General features: G+C 44.9%; 1 protein-coding gene across 1 annotated transcript; it reads right to left on the reverse strand.

Moving 5' to 3' along the window:
- Window positions 1-7,779: 7,779 nt before the first annotated feature.
- On the reverse strand, window positions 7,780-13,587 carry LOC139262651 (ferritin heavy chain-like). The gene is made up of 4 exons (XM_070877804.1): window positions 13,486-13,587; window positions 12,782-12,928; window positions 12,268-12,393; window positions 7,780-7,935 (listed from the first exon to the last, which is right to left on the reverse strand). Exons 1-4 carry the CDS (start codon window positions 13,585-13,587, stop codon window positions 7,780-7,782), a joined length of 531 nt encoding a protein of 176 aa, XP_070733905.1.
- Window positions 13,588-23,643: the final 10,056 nt, after the last annotated feature.

Below are 23,643 nucleotides of genomic sequence, written 5' to 3' on the forward strand. Positions count from 1 at the left end.
CACAAGCAATTTTGTTGAGCATAACAGTTTCCTCGCTTTCGCAAAGGCATTTTCTTGGCTTTTACCCCATACCCATTCATCTCCTTTACGCAGTAAAGAGTGCAATGGTTCAACAATATGGTAAGACCCGCTAAGAAGTTACCAAAATGGTTCAGGAGTCCTAGAAACGACCGCAGCTCTGTCACGTTCTGTGGTCTCGGTGCATTCTTGATTGCCACCGTCTTCGAATCGGTGGGCCTGAATTCATCCGCCGCGATTCTTCTCTCCAGGATCTCCACTTCAGGCACCAGGAAAACGCATTTTGAGCGTTTTTGCCTGAGCCCAGATGATTAAGCTGACTAAGAACCTCCTCCAGGTTCTGCGGGTGCTCGATGGTGTTCCGACCCATAACTAAGATGTTGTCCTGGAAGACCACGGTGCACGGAACCGACTTCAGCAAGCTTTCCATGTTCCTCTGGAATATCGCCGCGGCAGCTCGAATCCCAAAAGGGCATCTGTTGTAAATGAAGAGACCTTTTTGCATGTTGATGCAGGTGAGGCCCTTCGATGATTCCTCCACCTCCTGCGTTATGTAGGTTGAGGTCAAGTCCAGCTTCATGAACGTTTTCCCTCCCGCCAGCATCGCAAATAGGTCATCTACCTTTGGTAGCGGGTATTGATTCTGCAGCGAGAAATGATTGATAGTTACTTTGTAATCACCACAGATTCTGATGGTGCCGTCTCCCTTTAGGGCTGGAAAAATTGGACTGACCCACTCATTGAATTCGATCGGCGAAATGATGCCCTCTCATTGCAGCCTGTCCAGCTCGATCTGCACCTTTTCATCATGTACGGTACTGTTCTCACCTCATGATGGATGGGTCGCGCCCCCGGAATCAAATGGATCTGCACTTTTGTTCCTTGGAACTTCCCGATGCCTGGTTTGAACAGCGAGGGGAATTTTTTAGGACCAGGGCACATGAGGTGCCGTCGACGGAAGAAAGCGCTAGGACATCGTCAAGTTCCAGCGTATCTTTTCCAGCCAGCTTCTGCCGAACAGCGTGAGGCCATCGCCCGGTACCACCCAGAGTAGTAACTCGTGCACCGCTCCATCGTAGGTGACCTTTACGGTAGCACTGCCGATTACAGGAATCAGTTCCTTTGTGTACATTCTCAGTTTAGTACGAATGGGAGTCAGGACTGGCCTTGAGTCCTTGCTGCACCACAATTTATAGAAAGTCTTTGTGCTCATTATGAACTGGCTTGCGCCCGTGTCCAGCTCCATGGACTCTGGGAGTCCATTTAATTCAACCTTCAGCATAATAGGGGGAAACTTTGTGGTAAATGTGTGCTACCATATACCACTGCCCCCTCAGTCTGAAGCTCTGGTTCGTCGTGATCCACTTTGAATCTGTCCTCCTCTGCAACATGGTGGTTTGCAGGATTAGCAGGGTTTGCAGCTCGCCTGCACATGCGTTGGAAGTGTCCCATTGTTCCACAGCCCTTGCAAATGTATCCTTTGAAGCGGCATGAATGGAAATGATGATCACCCCCGCAGCGCCAACAAGGTATTATTGGCCTTGTATTCTCCACCCTTGATGGTGGGCTCTGAGTCATCTGCGGATGTGTAGCTGCAGGCTTGTAAGTTCTGCCCTGTGCATTTCGATTCGCAATCAACATTACTTTGTTCACAGTACTTGCAACAGCACTAGTGTGCTGAGAAATGTGTTTGGTATTGTCACTGGTGGTGATAGAGCTCCCGCCTGGGCTACCGCTATGGCATTACTCAAGGTTGGGGTCTCTACAGTCAAAACTTTGCGAAGTATTACTTCATGGCCAATGCCAAGCACAACGAAGTCCCTGAGCATGTGCTCCAAGTGTCCTTCAAATTCGCAATGTCCGGCAAGGCTCGCTACTTCCTGGCCTTCAGACCTATTGTATGTGTAGAACCGATATCTCGCCATCAGAATGCTTTCCTTCGGGTTTAGATGCTCCTGGACTAGTGTGCACAACTCATCGTTCGAATTGTCTGTGGGTTTCGCTGGAGCGAGCAGATTTTTCATGAGGCCATACATTGGTGCCCCGCAAATGATGAGGAGGATCGCCCTTCGTTTGGCAGCGTTCGGTTCTCCTTCCAGCTCGTTGGCCAGGAAGTATTGGTCGAGTTGCTCCACGAAGGTTTCCCAATCATCTCCCTCTGAAAATTTCTCCAGGATGCCCACGGTACTCTGCATTGTTGCAGTGGGGTCCATCATTTGTATCTCGTCGCCAGTTGTTATCAATTGAATAAAGAGTCAAACTAGATGCTGCAAGCTCAAAGTAAGGTTTGACCATAGTCTTTTATTACAGTTCTCAGAGTGCCTCTCCAGCCTGTGAGGTCTCCTTATGTACAGGTGCTCCCAAGGGATTGTGAGCTTCCTTGAGACTCCGGGGGATAAGCCCTTTGGTGGTTAGACATGGTATTTACAGGTTTACATACATAACACAACACATGTGCATTCGGCATGTGACTGCTGCACGATATGCCCGGAGGAATGATGACATAAAGTTCCCCGTGATCGCTCAGGCAATGCGTGACAGGGCTGTGGGCTTCTCCAGGATTGCTGACTTCCCAAAGGTACAGAGCTGCATTGATTGTAGCCACATTGCCTTGCAAGCACCTTTGAAGGATTCTGAGATGGACAGGAACAGAAAAGGCTTCCATTCCGTGAATGTGCCTCGTGTGTGACGATATGCATCGCATCATGGCAGTTGATGCGAGATACCCTGGGAGCACCCACAATGTGTTCATCCTACGTGAGAAGGGCAGTTCTGACTGCTGGGAGATAAAGAGTTAGGCCTTGCCATCCGGCTCATGATGCCCCTACGCGCAAGCCGGATGGAACCTGACGGGGAATACAACATGTAGCACATTGCCACGTGCAGCATAATAGAGAGGGCCATTGGCATCTTGAAGCAGCGTTTCCGATGCATGGACCATCCCGGAGGCTACTTGCTATATTCCCCTGAGATTGTCAGTCAGTTCACTGCTGTGTGCTGCATGCTGTATAACTTAGCCATCATGAGGCAGCAGCAGCTGGTAGTAGAAGACCCACCTGAGGTGCGAGTGGCTGATGATGAGGAAGAAGATGCAGATGACGAGGAGGAGGAGGAGGACGAGGATGAGGAAGCCATGCAACTACTTGAAACCGGAGCACGACGGCGGAGGAGGGCGGGCGGTTGTACCCCTTTAACGATTTCTCGAGCCTTGCACCAGCAGCTCGTCCGTGAATGCCTTCCTGCCTCAAGACTCAGCGGCAACTATTCCACATGGACCATGTTTAGTGTTTGGATCTGTTCCGCAATGTTGTGTTGTGTTAATGGAAAAATAATGCAAATGGTTCTTCTTTATTTCAAAAAGTTGTGTTTGTCATGGAACAAATAATGGAAATGATTCTTCTAAACTTCAAAAAGTTGTGTTAATAATGATTCAGTTGTAATTTAAAAATATATATTATTCAAAAGTTTAACACTTGTTTGTACTTAACTTTAATAAAAATATTCTTGTATCAAACTTTAAAGTTTTCAGTTAAGATCACTTACAAACTTTCAGCTCACTTACAAACTTTAAGATCACATACAAACTTTTAAACTTGTGAATTTACATAACTTACAAAAAACATTTCATTTGAGAACAGTTACAACAGTAACAACAATAATACCAACAACAACAGCAGAAAAGAAAGGCTGCACCTCGCCTCCACCTTATTCTAAGACCACCCGCTGTGCTTTGTCTTGGTGACTCCACCCCTGCCCGCAGGTGGTGGTGCAGCATTTCTCGGGTTGGTACCGAGCTTATTTTTTTCGAGGATCTCGGGTAATGCGCACTTCTTGATGGGGGGCGTGGGCAGGCAATAATGTGGAAGGCCCGGCTTGGGCCTCTTCAGAGGCTGGTCTGGGGATTGGAGTGGGAGTGGCAATTGATTCTGTGAATGGCTGTGGGGTCTGGGCGTGTTCCCTTATTGCAGCAACGAACTCCGACATTCTCTCTCTCATGTGCCCTGACAGGGTCTCAACTACCTGCGACATTCCTCCCTCATGTTCATCAACATTGTATCAGCTGCCTGCAACATTCCCTCCCTCATGTGCCGAATAGTGTTCCCATTTCTCGTGAAAGTATTGTTACTTCTCCCGACAGTCCCGATACCTCTTCACCCACCCCACTGATGGTGTCCAGGAGTGATCGCGTAAGATCAATGCTCCCCGCACTCATTGCCATCATCTGAACCACACCTGTTAGATCCTGCACCTCAGGAGAGAGCTGTCGAGCTCTCCTTCCATTCCTCACCCTGGGTGTGGCTTGCTGCACCCCACTGGAATCCCAAGCCTCGGACTGTGAGAAACCATGGAATGTTCCAACACTCGTACCACTCAGGAAAGGGCCTGACACCACAATGGGCAGTACCTGCACCTCTGCCAGAGTGAGTACAAGAACGGGGGCTTCATCCATCCCCTTCCCCTACCCCTCCCCCTCACACCCATGCTCTTGGTCTGGAAGGTGGCACTGGAAGATGTTCTCCTCTTCAGGCTCGTCCGTGTCTGAATCTTCTTCTGCATCGGCTTCAGCCTCATCAGGGTTGGCCGCAAGTTCTACAAAATATAACAGAACAGACAAATGATTAGCAGCAGAGGAAGGGGCAGGGTGGCAGTAGTAGGCTCACACAGTGCAGGCAGCAGGCTCATTTGAAGGACCACGATGAATGATAGCACATTGCATCAACCGAAGCCTGACTGACGGAGATATCCCCAGGAATCGAAGCATGGCTAGCCCGCACAGCACTTAACATTTAGCAAAGCCAGACTGTGGAATTTGCAGGAATTACCCTCTCCATCAAGTGTGGGCCCAGCTTGTGCAGTGGTGGTTGCTTTTCTCCAGGCAGGACCCATCAAAGTAGCGACCCTGTCTTCCAAGGATGTCAGTGGGTGCAGATTTGCCGGGTCTCCTCCTGTTCGAGTTCTTTCCCTTTTGTTGTGTGCCACCTTCCTCTGCAGTGATGAAAATATAACTTTTTAGAGAGGGGATCTTTCTGCTGGGTGGGACATATACTGATGCTCACATTTACAATTGCAATTCCAGTGAATAAATGAAAATATTACTTACACTAACTACTTGACCAAGGTCCTGCTACTTCTTATTGCACTGGCCTCCAGAACTCGGGGTGATCACCATTGCACAGTAATCTTCTGCAAGTTGGTTCCAGCGTTTCTTCATTTCTTTTGGTGAAACTTTTATGTGACCTCGACTGGTATCCAGCTCTTGCCATCTGGCCTCAATTACAGTAACTAGTACCTCCACTTCATCCTGTGAGAAATTCTTGGTCTTTGAGCCGCGTTGCATATTGTATTGGAGGTCCAATTTTTCCACTGAGAATTTAATTTCTCACACACAACTGGCTCTTTAAAAATGGCTGAATGAAGACCGGGAGCTGTACTGGGCATACGCGACTATAGCAGTCACGTAGAAAACATCATTTTTTTCCCGCGCATGCGCAGGGGGGAGCATCATTTTTTCGGTGCAGACATTAAGCTCCACCCCGCTAAAGCTAAAGGACAGGCTGCGTGCCACCAATTTCAAGAAATAGAACGGGGAAACTTGCAAGTTATTTTTGTCTATTCAGGGCGTAACTCTTGCAATACGCCAAAAAACGGCACTGGGGAAAATTGAGCCCAATAACATGCAATGGCTGAAGATGGCAATTTAATTGCACCCAATACAGTTCTCAGCTAAATTCCAGAAACTAACTTGTAAACACTGGATTTTTACAGCTGCAGCATTAACATTTGAATCCATTCTCGGTGTGAAGGAGAGAAATAGAGATCTAGTCGGATTTGGACAGGATGATTGTTATTTTATATCAAATGCAAAGTGGGCCGAAATACAAATTGATACATAATTTTCTGATAGAAATACGTCGATTTTGCGACCGGGTTTTTGGTGCTATTTCACCCATTTTGAAAAAACCCGCTCGCCGGGAAATTCGGTGACATTTTGCGGCGGCGCTTTCCACGTACCGCTGGGCAGAGGAGCGCCGCCGTGCAAGACCCGATATCGCATTTTCACCAAAAATTTGATTCTCCGTACCCGTATTCTGTGCTCAAAATACCGACAGGGAAAAACCTATCATAGCAGCCCTGCCAGCATCGGTAAGTATGAAGACCTGCAAAAAGGCAAGTTAAAGTTTTTATTTTTAAATTCTTTTTCAGTGATTTGATAGATAATTGTCTTGTAAATGTTGTGAGTTTTTTCTTTTTCCAATTTAGTTTTTGGTCGTTTTCCACCGTCCCAAGGCCTCTCTCGCAGTGGTATCAGCCTCGAACAGAAGTTGGCGAGGATCGCAGTTTGCGCCATGAATCCTCGTGCAACGCCAATTTTAACCGATGAGAAATTAAATTTCCGGCCTGCTAGTGATGCGAAAAAGCACATTTTGCCGAAAAAAAAAGATTTTTGCTGAAACCCGAATTTCTAGCCCATTTGTTTATGAATTGAGGGATTTGGCCTTCGCGCCAAGGATGGTGTGTGGGGGTGGAGCAAATGATTTTCCAGAGAAATGTGTTTAACTTTTTGGGCCTTTTGCTTTGTGCATTTCAAGAAATAAATTTACTCCTTCCCGAAACTTTATATATTTTTGGAGTAGGACACATATATTCCTTCTATACCTTTCTCACATGAGCCTCGGTCGTGCTATTTGATCATGATGGGAGCGGGGGGAAGAGAAGCTGGCCCAGAACCATGGGAACGAGAGAATCCACACTAACTAATGAAGCGGGGTCAGCAAGCTGATGTCACTAATATTTTCCCTCCTCACCCAATTGTAGTCCCCGGAGTTCAATGTACTCATAGATTGGTCTGTACAGCAGTTTCTGCTTTACAGAAAGTCTACAGCAGCAGTGGTGAGTTCCATCACTGAATTACCTGCAGTAATAACTGCACAGGATTTATAGCAACAACTTAATACAAACAGCTCTTCCCAGGGCAGATACACTTAATAGAATGCTACAGACCCAAAGCTAGACAGGGGGATTAGATTGGATAGCTCGTGGTGGACTGGCATGGACACAGTGGGCAAAAATGGCCACCTTCCACACTAAATTTCTATGATTCCGTAATCCAGGACTTCACTAAAATAAAATGGCATAATTAAGTGCCCAGAAGACATTCCCTGTGTTTAACACATTACAGCAAATGTGTAGTTTGTTGTATTGAGTTGTCATTTGTGAGACACAGAGAGAGACCACTAGTGGGAATGGATATTTTTATTCAGCTGTCAAGACCCTATCCTCCAAGTTATCGCTCTAAACCTTACCACCACTAGGACACTCCTTAACCCCAACCCTTGACCATGCTTTGTCACTCAATCAATTGTCTGAGCACCCCCACCCCCCTTGAATGTTTCAGGTCTTACAAAACAAGTCTGAATATCCCAGTCAATATATTGCCATTACAACCAAGGAAAAACAAACTTAATTGGACTAAATCCCAGAACACTGTTGCACAGCTCAGTGTAATTCTTGTTTTATGTAAACCACATTATGTTGATTGATTGAATAGTTGCTTATTTTTCCAAACATGCAAAGAGACAAAACCCAGTCCAATGTTGAACAGTTTATTTACAGTTATGTTACATTTCACATCAGGATCGCAGATCTCACAGCTTCTTGTAAAAAGTCACAAATCATCACTCACTATAGGATTGGGGGGTGGGTAGGGGGGTAATTATATAAATACAAGTACTAAACAATAAACTTGATCCAATAGTCAGTTTAGTCACACTCCCACTGGGTGTGCTTGTCAAACAGGTACTCTCCCAGGCCATTCTCAGGGGCTCCCAGTCTCTTCAGGTTGGTGATGTGATCTCCAAGCTTCTTGATCATCTTCACTTGTTCGTTCAAGTAGTGAGTCTCCAGGAAGTCACACAACTGAAAGAGGGAAACTAGTTATGTCCCGCAGCAAATATCAAGGAATGTCAGCTTCCCATTCAGAGTTTGATTTTAATGCTCTTGAGCTAGAGGATAATCAAGTGGTGCAATTGAGATTGATGGAATTACTGCATCATTAGATTAAATTTGCTGCACAATAGGTGTTCAGATCCTGCAATCATAGACACATTTACTAGTTACTGTCCACAGTAGGCCAACTTCCCACGTCCCTTCCCACTGCTCCCTAACATAAAATGGAGAGACACCAACACAAAGCTATTGGGCATGGAGATCTTTTAATTAGGCTCAAGGACAAGGTTTCAGATTTTTGTAAGATGTCTTTTGTTTCTGAAAGCCTTTGACTACCTGCCTTTAATAAATGGAGATTTATATAAACCCAGTTATTTCATTTGGTAAAAATGTTTTGGGTAACCTTCCACTCCCTTCAAAAAAAATATAAACAGATGGGTCCGGATTTTGCGTTGAGAATAATGTTATCATCATCATAGGCAGTCCCTCAGAGTCGAGGATGACTTGCTTCCACTCTAAAAGTGAGTTCTCAGGTGACCAAGGAGCCCAATGTGCGACCTACAGTCTATGAGACAGATGGGGCAGACAGTGGTTGAAGGAAAGAGTGTGTGGGGAGCCTGGGTTGACACACGCTCCTTCTGCTGTCTACGCTTGGTTTCTGCTTGCTGCTTGTTCTCAGCGATGGGATTCGAGTCGAGGTGCTCAGCGCCCTCCCGGATGCTCTTCCTCCACTTTGGGCAGTCGTGGAGCTATTGGCCCTCACCATTATTATGGAGTAAATCGAACAGCAACATTTGGAGTACGTAATTGCTGTCCGAGTTACTCTGCTCCTCCACAGGTTGCGCTATAACAGTATCAATAGACGCGGCATTGAAATCCAAGGGTGTGAAGTTGTGGTGCTTACCTACTGGTTATCCACTAAATATGGCAGAGAAGGTAGGGCTGGTGTCATCAGGTGTAAGTGAATTTTTAAACAGTGTCATAAGTCATAATTAGTGCCAAACAACCTCTCTGCCACTGAATTTAATTTTACAAGTGGGGAGTCTCATTCCTTCAGAATGTAATTAGTGTTGTTCATTTAAATCTAATTTTTACTTCCTGGTTTAGACTCTGTGGGGGAGGGGGTGAATTTTAACCCCAATAAATGGGTGAGTGGCTCAGGTGGGAGGTTAAAGTGTTAAAAATTTGAATCCCGATTCCAACCCGCCTCCAACCCACACACTTCAGGTTTTAATGGAAGTGGGACATGAGGCTCTCCGGTGACAGGTTGGCACTTTAAATATTATGAGAGACTGCACGCCTCATTTTGAATCTCCTTTTTAAATTTAGCTCTGGCTGGTTGGGTTTCCAAGAACTTGGGTAAACCTGCCAGCTAAAGGAAGGCAAGGATTGCTGGATCCAGGAGGGAAGTGCCATTCTTCTTCGTCCTTCCGAACCTCAGCCCACACTCCGGCCTCTAATCCTTGGCCTTTGACCGGCATTCCCCCCGGCATTCCTACCCGACCCTCCCACCCCCCTCAAACAGTGGCAGAATTAGAGGATGTGGGCCCCAATGCAAACATAGATCAAGGGCCCCTCAATCTCTACCACAACTTAAAGAAAAAATAAGAAAATCCCAAATAAATTATATGTCTTTAATACAATGTTCTTGAACATGTGATAAAATAAATATGAATTCAACAGAACTTTAACACATATGCATACATGTTGTAGGAGGTAGGCACCTTTTGAATATACCAGAATACTAGGCATTAGGCACCTGCTAGATATATCTAAACACATACAAGTTTAAAGTGGCCACACAAAATGGCTGCCCAGGCATGATGGGAAATCAGGTAGTCAAGCTGTGAACTGTTGAATGTTCAATGACTGAGCAATAACCCTGTGAGGCCCACTATAGGAATGCCTTGGATGCAGGATAAGAATAATGAGGAGAGAATCCATCTCCCGTATTCAAGGCCATAAACCAATTAATTCCCCAGGAAGAAAGAGATAAGAGAACCCATCTCCTGTAAACAGGGTTATAAACCAATTATTTCTCCAAGAAGAAAGAACTAGTGAGAGAACCTATATCAATCAGCCCAAGCTGACAAGAGACGAACACATGGTTCCTGAGACACAAGGGGAATTCTATTGGGTTAAAAGAACCTATAATCGTTTTGATTGGCTTGTGGCCAGCCATGATGGGCTGTGTAACTGTAGTAAAATGTTTGTAACTGTTGTGAAACATATAAAAGTGAATGTAACCCTTTGTTCTGTGGAGAGAAGCCTGGACTCAGTCTTGTGATTTCCTCCCCGCTAAGCGTAATAAAGGCCGCATCAGCATTGGAACCGACTGAGTGTTGAGTGATTCTTCTGAGAAAACACTAACGCTAACAATACATAAAAATAAAATTGAGGAAAATACTTTAAAATATTTTCTTCCAAGATTGCACAGTGGCAGTCATCAATAACTTTTGAAACATCCGTACGTTCCGCTTTTTCTGCTTCTATAATAAAGAGAGCCAGGTGTGACAATCGCTCTTGACCCATAGAATTTTGAAGGTAGTTTTTTATTATCTTCATCTTTGAAAATGTTCGTTCCGCAGATGCCACCGTAACAGGAATCTTCAAAAAAAGAATCAGTAGTGAACAAACTTCAGAGTAACTCATGCTCATGTCATAGAAGTTAATTAATGCTAGTTTAGCTAATTCTCTGATGGTGTTGATCTTTTCAATTTCTGCTCTCAACGTGTTGCAAAAAGCAATAGTTGGAGGGTTAAGGATTCCGATAAATCATTACAATATTGCTTTTGCACTTTAAGTGCGTTTTCATTTCTTCATCAGACATGTTCAGTAATATTTTCAGAGTTAGAAATAGAAATAAGTCAGCGATAGTGTTTAATCCTTCAAATCTGTTCTGGAGCTGACTAACTACAATGTCAACTGTTCAGTAGAAGACATTTATCTTGAAATTGAAATTTTCTTGTGCATTTTAAATCGGTGGTCTTGCGCAAGCTCGTCGTAAAATTTCAGGTGTATTCGGTTTCTCCTACTTTTGAATTCAGTTGGGGCACCCCATTTTTCAGCAACTTCTTTCGCCTCCTCTAAAGTCACTTCGAATTCATTTCGAAGCTCCAACAACTCGTCAAAATTACACAAAAATAGCTAATGAACAACAAGAAACAATAATAAAAAATTATAACAGTGGAAACTGTCACAGGACGGGAGAGTGGAGAGCACCAGTTCCAACTGTCACAGGACAGAGAGTGGAGAGCTCCATTTCCAACTGTCACAGGACAGAGAGTGGAGAGCTCCAGTTCCAACTGTCACAGGACGGGAGAGTGGAGAGCACCAGTTCCAACCGTCACAGGACGGGAGAGTGGAGAGCACCAGTTCCAACTGTCACAGGACAGAGAGTGGAGAGCACCAGTTCCAACTGTCACAGGACGGGAGAGTGGAGAGCACCAGTTCCAACTGTCATAGGAGCATCCAGTCGTGCCCCGGTAACTGCCTCCAAAGGAAGTGGAGTGTGGGAAATTGCACTCCGCTTCCATTGAGGGGTGGTAAGGCCAATTCTACGGCGGGAGCAGGACTTCCACACTGGGGGCTAAAATTCCCGGCCCCAGAAGGTTACCGCCCCCAAGGTGGGAGCCTGTTCGGGGAGGCAGAGGGAAGTGGAGGGGAGACGGGGGCGGGGGATGGAGGGGAGAGTGGTGGGGTGGGGGGGGCGGAGAAATCCAGGGCAGGGGACAGGAGGGGCCACATTGCAGGGGAGGTCTGGGGGGGTGGGGGGGCGAAGTGTGTTGGAGGGGCGGGCCTGGGGGCTCTGTGCAGGGAGTGTTCAGAGTGGGGCGGACGGGTTGACTGCGCAGATGGCGGTTGGTGGTTGGCGTCACGGGGGCGTGGCTCCGGGGTGGCCAGGGCGTTTGGCATTCGGGAAGGATTCTGACGGGACGGGGCGGGTGTAGTGTTCCCGGTGTTGGGTGGGTCCGGAGCAGAGGGGTGGCACGCTCTTGGGATGGGGGGGGGTGGGCTGTTTGGGACTGGGATTGGAAGAAACTTCTTCACTCGGGGAGTTGTTGGCCTGTGGGGTTCCCTGCCGCGGAGATTGTTGATGCCAGTTCATTGGATGTGTTCGGGAGGGAGTTGGATGTGGTCCTTGCGGCTGGGGGGGTCGGCGGGGTGCTGGGGTGGGTGATCAGCCATGATCTTGTTGAATGGTGGTGCCGGCTCGAAGGGCCAAATGGCCTACTGCTGCACCTATTTTCTATGTTTCCATGTTTCACAATCTCAGCCCAAATTGAATTATTAAGAACTTACATGAGGATCAGTGCTCCCAGTGGAGAGTTTGTGCAGATCCAGCAGACTCTGGTTCACATTCTTCTCCATCTGCAGAGCTCTCTGCATCGCCTCCAGACCATTGCTCCACTCATCCTGCTCTGGTTTCTGGAAAGAAAGAAAATTCTAATAGTTCACCAACACCGGATTAAATAAACATTTCAAGCAAGTTAGGGGTGCAATCAAAAGTCTACATTACCATGAACCTATTTGCTAGAATATAAAATTGCCATTAACCTATAGCAAGCATTAGAGTCATATGGATAAGACAAATAGCTTGGATGTATTTAACAGAAAGCACATGGGGAGAAAGGAATAGAACAATATGCTGATCGGATTAGAGGAAGCATGCTCGTGTGGAATATAAAAACCAGCACAGTCCAGCTTGGCCAACTGGCTTGTGTGCTGTAAATTAGAACCAATTTTTTGACAATGTATTGGGAACATTCAGTCTAATGGGAGCCAGACAGAAGGCCACTCCTTTATGGAGTCCAACCTTAATATCTGCCAAAATGATCCGTCCTCCACGCCGATTCTGGAATTTCATCAGTCTCTCAGCATGCTCACGTTCCTTGTGTGACTGCTCCTTGAAGAACTCCAAAAACTGACGCAGGGCAACAGCATCCCGGTCAAAGTAGAAGGATAAGAATAATAATATTTAGGTATTTTATTGCAGACGCATCACATGTACTATACATATATCACCTCAATATTGTGCTTTCTTTCAAAGGGTTCAAAGTCTCACTAAACTTGTATGTACATGGTCATGGAAACAATATGTTCATACCCTACGCAATAATAAATCTTGGCCCAACATCAATGACTTTTTTTTGCAGGGAGGAAGGAGGAGTGGAATGGGAAAGAAAGGTGTTCCAGATTTCCACCATCCTTTCAGGAAATAATACTTCCTGACTTGCCCCCTAAATAGACTAGCTCTAATTTTAAGATTACATCCCCTCATTGCAAAGGTAACATACAGAAAGTCCATGGAGTTACATAGAATGAGGATACAAATTCTGAATTTCATGCATTAAGAGCAGAATTTATTCCAAATAAACTTTAACAAGCTCAAGAGAGCTCAGGAAAGTGACGCATTAAGATTCAAGATACTCAGAATAGGAAGGCTGAAGAGAACACAGAATTTAGTAAATTCACATTATATCATCTCCATTGTGAATTGGTCACAAATACAAAACTCAGCATAGAAAGATAAACATAGGAGGAATAGAGCTCCATGTTGATCTGCTTGTTGACAGCATCCTCACAGTCCTGGTGGTAGTTCTGACGCACTTGAGAAACCATTTTGATTATTTTTCACAAATCTAAACTTTGTTGAAGCAACAAGCTGAAATATAACTAACCGCAAACTCCTGTATTTATACTGCTGGATAATCCAAGGCGTGGCAGCCTAGAGGATGAGTGACAGTCCTCAATACCCAATCAGAAGTTCTTGCCTCTCAGAGCACCAATCAACTAAAGGGAGGAGGGGGATGGACTCCCAGAGCCAGTTAGATGTTTGAGGAATGAGTATCATTGGCTGACAACTCAATGAGGATCTCAATTGTCCTAACTTTCCTCAAACACAGTTCATATATTCAACATCACAGGTTTAAATTAATCCTCTACTCTTTCGGCTAATCAAGAGGGAAAAACTTATAAGTGCCCCTTTATGAGGGGGAATAAACAATATGTTCCAAATCTGAGAAAACTAACATAAAAACTTTTCAAATTATAATTTAGATCCGTGTGTCCACGTTGCACTCAAGTCCCTCTCGTGCCCACTGACCACGGAAAGCCTCAATCACACAACAAGCACCGCGTGCTCCCTCTCCAGGGACATAGAAACATAGAAACATAGAAATATAGAAATTAGGTGCAGGAGTAGGCCATTTGGCCCTTTGAGCCTGCATCACCATTCAATAAGATCATGGCTGATCGTTCTGTCAGTACCCTTTTCCTGCTTTCTCTTCATACCCCTTGATCCCTTTAGCCGTAAGAGCCATATCTAACTCTCTCTTGAGTATATCTAATGAACTGACATCAACAACTCTCTGCGGTAGGGAATTCCACAGGTTAACAACTCTCTGAGTGAAGAAGTTTCTCCTCATCACAGTCCTAAATGGCCTACCCCTTATCCTAAGACTGTGTTCCCTGGTTCTAGATTTCCCCATCATTGGGAACATTCTTCCCGCATCTAGCCTGTCCAGTCCCGTCAGTTTCTATGAGATCCCCTCTCATCCTTCTAAACTCCAGTGTATAACGGCTCAGTTGATCCAGTCTCTCCTCATATGTCAGTCCCGCCATCTCAGGAATCAGTCTGGTGAACCTTCGCTGCACTCCCTCAATAGCAAGAATGTCCTTCCTCAGATTAGGAGACCAAACCTGAACACAATATTCCAGGTGAGGCCTCACCAAGGCCCTATACAACTGCAGTAGGACCTCCCTGCTCCTATACTCAAATCCCCTAGCTATGAAGGACAACATACCATTTGCCTTCTTCACCGCCTGCTGTACCTGCATGCTAACTTTCAATGACTGATGAACCATGACACCCAAGTCTCGTTGCACCTCCCCCTTTCCTAATCTGCCTCCATTCAGATAATATTCGACCATCGTGTGTTTGCCCCCAAAGTGGATAACCTCACATTTATCGACATTATACTGCATCTGCGATGCATTTGCTCACTCACCTAACCTGTCCAAGTCACCCTGCAGCCTTTTAGTGTCCTCCTCATAGCTCACACCGCCACCCAGTTTAGTGTCATCTGCAAACTTGGAGATATTACACTCAATTCCTTAATCTAAATCATTAATGTATATTGTAAGTAGCTGGGGTTCCAGCACCGAGCCCTGCAGCACTCCACCAGTTACTGCCTGCCATTCTGAAAAGGACCCATTTATCCCGACTCTCTGCTTCCTGTCTGCCAACTAATTCTCTATCCACGTCAGTACATTACCCCTAATACCATGTGCTTTGATTTTGCACACCAATCTCTTGTGTGGGACCTTGTCAAAAGCCTTTTGAATGTCCAAAAACACCACATCCACTGGTTCTCCCTTGTCCACTCTAGTAGTTACATCCTCAAAAAATTCCAGAAGATTTGTCAAGCATGATTTCCCTTTCATAAATCCATGCTGACTTGGACCGATCCTGTCACTGCTTTGCAAATGTGCTGCTATTTCATCTTTAATAATTCATTCAAACATTTTCCCCACTACTGATGTCAGGCTAACCGGTCTATAATTACCCATTTTCTCTCTCCCACCATTTTTAAAAAGTGGTGTTAGATCAGCTACCCTCCAGTCCATAGGAACTGATCAGAGTCGATAGATTGTTGGAAAATGATCACCAATGCATCCACTATTTCCATGGCCACTTCCTTAAGTACTCGAGGATGCAGACTATCAGGCCCCGGGGAATTATTGGCCTTCAGTCCCATCAATTTCCCGAACACAATTTCCCGTCTAATAAGGATATCCTTCAGTTCCTCCTTCTCATTAGACCATCGGTTCCCGACTAATTCCGGAAGGTTATTGGTGTCTTCCTTTGTGAAGATAGAACCAAAGTAATTGTTCAACTGGTCTGCCATTTCTTTGTTCCCCATTATAAATTCACCTGAATCTGATTGCAAGGGGCCCACGTTTGTCTTCACTCATCTTTTTCTCTTCACATATCTATAGAAGCTTTTGCAGTCAGTTTTTATGTTTTCGGCAGGCTTCCTCTCATACTTTATTTCCCCCCTCTTAATTAAACATTTTGTCTTTGTTTCTATGTCCTCCTCTGCTGAATTCTAAATTTCTCCCAGTCCTCAGGTTTGCTGCTTTTTCTGGTCAATTTATATGCCTCTTCCTTGGATTTAACACTATCCTTAATTTCCCTTGTTAGCCACGGTTGAGCCACCTTCCCCGTTTTATTTTTACTCCAGACAGGTATGTAAAATTGTTGAAGTTCATCCATGTGATCTTTAAATGTTTGCCTTTGCCTATCCAAAGTCAACCCTTTAAGTATCATTTGGCAGTCTATTCTAGCAAATTCACGCCTCATACCATTGAGGTTACCTTTCCTTAAGTTCAGGACCCTCGTCTCTAAATTAACTGTGTCACTCTCCATCTTAATAAAGAATTCTACCATATTATCATCACTCTTCCCCAAGGGGCCTCCCACAACAAGATTGCTAATTAGTCCTTTCTCATTACACATCACCCAGTCTAGGATGGCTAGCCCTCTAGTTGGTTCCTCAACATATTGGTCCAGAAAACCATCCCTAATACACTCCAGGAAATCCTCCTCCACCGTTTTGCTACCAGTTTGGTTCGTCCAATCGATATGTAGATTAAAGTCGCCCATGATAACTGCTGTACCTTTATTGCACGCATCCCTAATTTCTTGTTTGATGCTGTCCCCAACCTCACTACTATTGTTTGGTGGTCTGTACACAACTCCCACTAGCGTTTTCTGCCCTTTGGTATTCCGCAGCTCCACCCATACTGTTTCCACATCATTCAAGCTATGGTCCTTGCTTACTATTATGTTAATTTCCTCTTTAACCAGCAGTGCGACCCCACCTCATTTTCCTTTCTGTCTCTCCTTCCTGAATGTTGAATGCCCCTTCATGTTGAGTTCCCAGCCTTGGTCACCCTGGAGCCATGTCTCCGTGATGCCAATTACATCATATTCATTAATTGTTGGCAGTGCAGTTAATTCATCCACCTTATTAAGAATACTCCTCGCATTGAGGCACAGAGCCTTCAGTCTTAACTTTTTAACACACTTTGCCTTTTTGGAATTTTGTTGTAATGTGGCCCCTTTTGAATTTTGCATTGGGTTTCTCTGCCCTCCACGTTTTCTTCTTTCTATCTTTTGCTTCTGCCTCCATTCTACTTCCCTCTGTCTCCCTGCATAGGTTCCCATCCGCCTGCCATATTAGTTTAACTCCTCCCCAACAGCAATAGCAAACACTCCCCCTAGGACATTGGTCCCGGTCCTGCGCAGGTGCAGACCGTCCCGTTTGTACTGGTTCAACTCCCCCAAAACCGGTTTCAATGTCCCAGGAATTTGAATCTCTCTCTTCTGCACCACTCCTCAAGCCACGTATTCATCTGAGCTATCCTGCGATCCTACTCTGACTGGCACGTAGCACTGGAAGCAATCCTGAGATTACTACCTTTGAGGTCCTACTTTTTAATTTAACTCCTTGCTACTTAAATTCATCTTGTGGGACCTCATCTCGTTTGTTACCTATATCATTGGTACCTAGATGCACCACGACATCTGGCTGTTCACCCTCCTGCTCCAAAATGTCCTGCAACCGCTCCGAGACATCCTTGACCCTTGCACCAGGGAGGAAACATAACATCCTAGAGTCTCGATTACGGCCGCAGAAACATCTATCTATTCCCCTTATAATAGAATCCCCAACCACTATGGCCCTCCCACTCTTTTTCCTGCCCTCCTGTACAGCAGAGCCACCCACGGTGCCATGGACTTGGCTGCTGTTGCCTTCCGCTGATGAGTGAGCCCCCCCAACAATATCCAAAACGGTGTATCTGTTTTGGAGGGGGATGACCGCAGGGGACCTCTGCACTACCTTCCTTCCACTGCTCTCCCTGTTGGTCATCCATTCCCTCTATGGCTGTGTAACTTTTACCAGCGGTCTGACCAACTCACTAAACGTGCTATTCAGGATATCCTCAGCATCGCGGATGCTCCAGGGTGAATCCTCCTGCAGTTCCAGTGCCGCAATGCAGTCTGTCAGGAGTTGCAGCAGGACACATTTCCCGCACTTGTAGTCGTCAGGGACACTGGAAGTGTCCGAGTTCCCACATAGCACAGGAGGAGCATAACACATGTCTGAGCTCTCCTGCCATGACTTAACCCCTAGATTGACTTAAATTGGTAAAAACAATGATAAAGCTTACCAACTGATAAGGAAAATAAAAGAAAAACTACTCACCAATCACCAGCCAAACACTTACCCCCTTGGCTGTGACGTCACCTTTCGATTTCTTTCTCCTTCTTTGTTTACCTTCTGCCCCTGCTGCAGCTGCACCAGCTGAGCCTCTCTGACTACCTCACCGACTGCCTCACTGGCTGGCTTCCTCCTCGAACTCCCGCCTCCTGTTCGAACTCCCCGGACTCCCGACTGTTGGGCCTTTATAGGCCGCTGGCTGTTTGAACTCCCGCCTGCTCGAACTCCTGTGTGACCTTAGTCTTTTATTGCAGGTCTGCCGAGTGCCTCTCCAACCTGTGATGGCTTCTTAAATACCTGTGCTCCCAAGGGATTATGGGGTTCCTTGGGACTCCAGGGAATGAGCCGTCTGGGATCTGTACAGAGGAAATATAAGTCCACGTTAATAACAGGTATATCAAGTTGAAAAGAGTGGCTAAAGTAAATGTTGGTCCCTTAGTGGATGAGACAGGGGAATTAGTAATGGGGAACATGAAGATGTCAGAAACTGAACAAATATTTTGTATCAGTCTTTTCGGTAGAGGACACTAACAATATCCCAACAGTGGATAGTCAAGGGGCTATATTCGGGGAGGAACTTAACACAATCACTATGGAGGTGGTACTCAGTAAGATAATGGGACTAAAGGCAGATAAATCCCCTGGACCTCAAGGCTTGTATCTTAGGGTTTTAAGAAAAGTAGTGGCAGGGAGTGTGGAGACATTGGTTGTAATTTACCAAAATTCCCTGGAGTCTTGGAAGGTCCCAGCAGATTGGAAAACTGCAAATGTAACGCCCCTATGTAAAAAAAGAGGCAGACAAAAAGCAGGAAACTATAGACCAGTTAGCCTAACATCTGTGGTTGGGAAAATGTTGGAGTCCATTATTAAAGAAGCAGTATTAGGACATTTGGAAAAGCAAAATTCGGTCCGGCAGAGTCAGCATGGATTTATGAAGGGGAAATCATGTTTGATAAATTTTCTGAATTCTTTGAGGATTTAACGAACAGGGTGGATAAAGGGGAACCAGTGGACGTGGTGTATTTGATCTTCCAGAAGGCATTTGACAAGGTGTCACTAAAAAGGTTACTGCACAAGATAAAAGTTCATGGGGTTGGGGGTAATATATTAGCATGGATAGATGATTGGCTAACCAACAGAAAACAGAGAGTCAGGATAAATGGTTCATTCTCTGGTTGGTAACCAGTAACTAGTGGGGTGCCACAGGGATCAGTGCTGGGACCCCAACTATTTGCAATCTATATTAACGACTTGGAAGAAGGGACTGAGTGTAACGTAGCCAAGTTTGCTGATCATACAAAGATGGGAGGAAAAGCAATGTGTGAGGAGGACACAAAAAATCTGCAAAAGGACATAGGCAGGCTCAGTGAGTGGGCCAAAATTTGGCAGATGGAATATAATGTTGGAAAGTGTGAGGTCATGTACTTTGGCAGAAAAAAATCAAAGTACAAGTTATTATTTAAGTGGGGAATGATTGCAAAGTGCTGCAATACAACGGGACCTGGGGAGTACTTGTGCATGAAACACAAAAGGATAGTATGCAGGTACAGCAAGTGACCAGGAAGGCCAATGGAATCTTGGCCTTTATTGCCAACGGGATGGAGTATAAAAGCAGGGAAGTCATGCTACAGCTATGCAGGATATTGGTGAGGCCACACCTGGAATACTGCGTGCAGTTTTTGTTTCCATATTTACTTTGGAGGCAGTTCAGAGAGGGTTCACTAGGTTGATTCCAGAGATGAGGAGGTTGACTTATGAGCAGGTTGGGCCTCTACTCATTGGAATTTGGAAGAATGAGAGGTGATCTTATCGAAACGGATAAGATTATGAGGGGGCTTGACAAGGTGGATGCAGAGAGGATGTTTCCACTGATGAGGGAGACTAGAACTAGAGGGCGTGAACTTAGAATAAGGGGACGCCCATTTAAAACTGAGAGGAGGAGAAATTTCTTCTCTCAGAGGGTTGTAGATCCGTGGAATTCACTGCCTCAGAGAACTGTGGAAGCTGGGACATTGAATAAATGTTGAGACAGAAATAGACAGTTTCTTAAACAATAAGAGGTTAAGGGGTTATGGGGAGCAGGCTGGGAAGTGGAGCTGAGTCCATGATCAGATCAGCCATGATCTTATTGAATGGCGGAGCAGGCTCGGGGGCCATATGGCCTACTCCTGTCCCTATTTCTTATGTTCTTATGTTCTTATGTAAGTCATGCTTGAATATAAATACTCATCTAGGCCTATATCAATTTAATAGGCTACAATTTAGTGTTTTTCCACCCCTGCCATATTCTAAGGGGTGATGAACCAGATTTTGCAAGGTATTGGAGGGGTTGTATGTTTTTTAGAATACATACTAATTTCATCACCAAATAGGCAAATTCATAACATATTGAATTAAGTTCTCAAATGGCTGGAGAAGCACCGAGTATAAGTGACTGCTTGCATGTGTGAGTTATTTCAAAACTCAGTGGAGTACTTAGGGTAGAGTAGACAAAGATGGTTTACATCCAACCAAGGGATGCAATCAGAAATGCACCCACTCCCCAAGAATGTCACTGAACTTCGATCATTTTTGGGTCTTTTGAATGATTATGGGAAGTTCCTACCAAATTTGGCTACAGTGTTACATCCACTGAATGAACTAGTGAAAAAACAGGTCCATTGGAAGTTGTCAGAAGAATGCGACACAGCATTCAAGGAGTGTAAAAGCCAATTGGTAGACAGCACCGTGTTAGTTCACTTTAATGTATCTAAGGAGATCAAGCTAGCATGTGACGCTTCTCCACATGGAGTTGAGGCAGTGATCTCTGATGTACTAAATCGTGGCTCAAGCTACGGTGTCCCTGGAGATGGAGCACGCATTATCTGCCGGTACGCTCACGGTCTTCCACGAGAGTTAGGGACCGGAGGGAACAAAATTTTAAACTGATTTGTTTAACGGCCAAAGTTTCATTTGTTTATTTGTCAGTTCTAGTGCCCCCTTTTAACGGGGACGGTCACATGATTTATGGTTTCACTTAAAATAGTTGTACGACATAGTGTGGAGGAGGGACCAATTGCTTTTGCTTCACGCATTCTCAGTGCCAGTGACCGTAATTATGCGCAAATCGAAAGGGAAGATTTGGCATGACTTTTTGGGGTCAAGAATTTCCACAAATACTTGTACGGTCGTAAGTTTACCATCGTTACAGACCATATGCCTCTGACAGCAATCCTCCATCCAAAGTCCCCAGTTCCAACATTAGCTGCAGCCCAAATGCTGAGTTGGGCTTTGATTTTGTCCACATATACATATGATATGGAATACAGACGATCAGCTGATCACAGTAATGCTGATGCTATATCTAGATTGTCTTCCCCATCACAAGTTACGCCCGATAGGGACAAAGTGTTCGATTTTTCATACAACTATTTTAGTTGAAGACAATAATCAAGTGCCCCCTGATTAAAGGGGGGAGGGCATACTCCAAAAAATTTTCAGGTGCCCCCTGGTTCCCCCCCCCCCTCCGCACCAAGGGCACCAAAACACAAATAATTGCCCCCCGGCGAAAAGGGTGGCGGGGGCACTAAAACTGACAAACATAGACAAATTAAACTTTAAGCAATAATAATCAAATTAAAATTTGGTTGCCAGGGTAATGATGCACTCTAGTCCCTCCGGCGCCCACCTCTCACGGAAGGCCGCGAGCGTACCGATGGACATTGCATGCTCCATCTCCAGGGACACCCTGGCTTGGATGTAACCGCGGAGGAGAGGCAGGCAGTCGGGCTGAACGACCCCCTGCCCTGACCAGCTGATGGGCCCCTTGGCCATTCCCAGGAGCAGTCCGACGACGAGGCCTTCCGACCTGCCCACTTCCCTCCGCACAGGGTGTCCAAAGTTCAGGAGTGTGGGACTGAAGTGCAACCAGAATTTGAGGAGCAGCCCTTTCAAATAATGGAACTTGATTTTTCAAACATTGATGAATGCCAGTCACAGTTGGAGAGATTGGAAGAGCAACCAAACGTGACCCAGTTATGTCAAAGGTGTATGATTACATCGCAAATGTCTGGCCAAACCAGGTAACTGACAATGTTATTCATCTATTCTTATTAGGAATGAATTATCAGTCAATAAAGATTGTATCGATAAAGATTAACTAAATTCAGGTCCAAATTATTAGATCTTCATGACCAGCACCTGGGATTGCGCTTGACAAAGTTTTGCACGTAGTTACTTATGGTGGCCAGCTCTAGATAAAAATATAGAGTGCATCGTCAATCAGTGTACAACTTGTCAATCAACAAGCAAGAAACCACCATCAGTACCATTATAGCCATGGAAATGAGCTCTCAGGGTATGGCAAAGGTTTCATATCAAAGTTGCTGAGCTAGAAAGATACCAATCGTGCATTGCAATTGTTAGCCATTCAAAGTGGGTCAAGGTGTTGCCAATGCAGAAAATAGACAGTTTGCAAAGATTATTTTCTTCATTTGGCCTCCCAGCAGAAATTGTGTCCGCTAAGAATTTGCACAATTCACAAGCAAAAATGGTGAGAACCATATTAAAGTTGCACCATACCACCCTGCATCAAATGGTACAGCAGAGCTCAGTACAAATTGCAAAATATGCCCTCATCAAACCAATGTTGGGTCCAAATCCAAAGAAATTAGTTGTCATTGGACCACAAATTTATTAATTTTCTAATTACATATAATACCCCTCATACAACTACTGGTAGAACACCAGCAGAGTTGTTTCTCAAACGACCGCCACAAACCAGATTCACATTGTTAAAACAAAACTTGGCACAACTCTGATTTACTGAGAAATGTTCCGAGTATAAACATGTTACAGCAACTTGGATTTTGTTGCATTGAGTAGTCATTTATGTAACAGCAGAGAGAATGCTCACTGGTGGGAACAGGTTTTATTTTTTTTTTTTGGTTTTGTTTTAAATTCCACTGTCTAGGTCCCAAGCTCTGCTGTTCCCTCTCTAAACCTATTTGAGACACACCCTAAAACCTATCTGACCATGCTTTGTCCCTCAGTCAATAGCTCATATGGCTGTTAATGGTCTGAATACACCCATGAACATTTTAGACCTTGCAACAGTTGTCTGAATATGCGACTTACATGACCATTACACCAGATGAAAAACAAATTGCATAGGACTGAATCCCATAACACTATTGCACAACTCAAGTGTAATTCTTGTCTGATGTAAAACAAGTTAATTGCTTATTTTTCATCCACTCAAAAAGGAGACAAAACCCAGTCCAATGTTGAACAGTTTATTTACATTTCACATCAAGCACCCAGGTCTCACAGCTAGTTGTACAAAGTCAGAAGCTATCATTCCCTACACGATATTTTTAATTATACAAATACTGTACACAATTGCTTGATC

This window comes from Pristiophorus japonicus, chromosome 4 (genome assembly GCF_044704955.1).
Source record: "Pristiophorus japonicus isolate sPriJap1 chromosome 4, sPriJap1.hap1, whole genome shotgun sequence".
Classification (NCBI taxonomy): domain Eukaryota; kingdom Metazoa; phylum Chordata; class Chondrichthyes; family Pristiophoridae; genus Pristiophorus; species Pristiophorus japonicus.

Excerpts from the sequence above, each read along its gene's own strand:
- LOC139262651 (XM_070877804.1), bottom strand. The coding sequence starts at position 13,587 with ATGGTTTCTCAAGTGCGTCAGAACTACCACCAGGACTGTGAGGATGCT. Across the intron at positions 12,929-13,485 it reads CCTATGTTTATCTTTCTATG|TCCTTCTACTTTGACCGGGA; the intron begins CTGAGTTTTGTA and ends TTATTATTCTTA. Across the intron at positions 7,936-12,267 it reads CTGGGAGCACTGATCCTCAT|TTGTGTGACTTCCTGGAGAC; the intron begins GTAAGTTCTTAA and ends TCCCTCTTTCAG.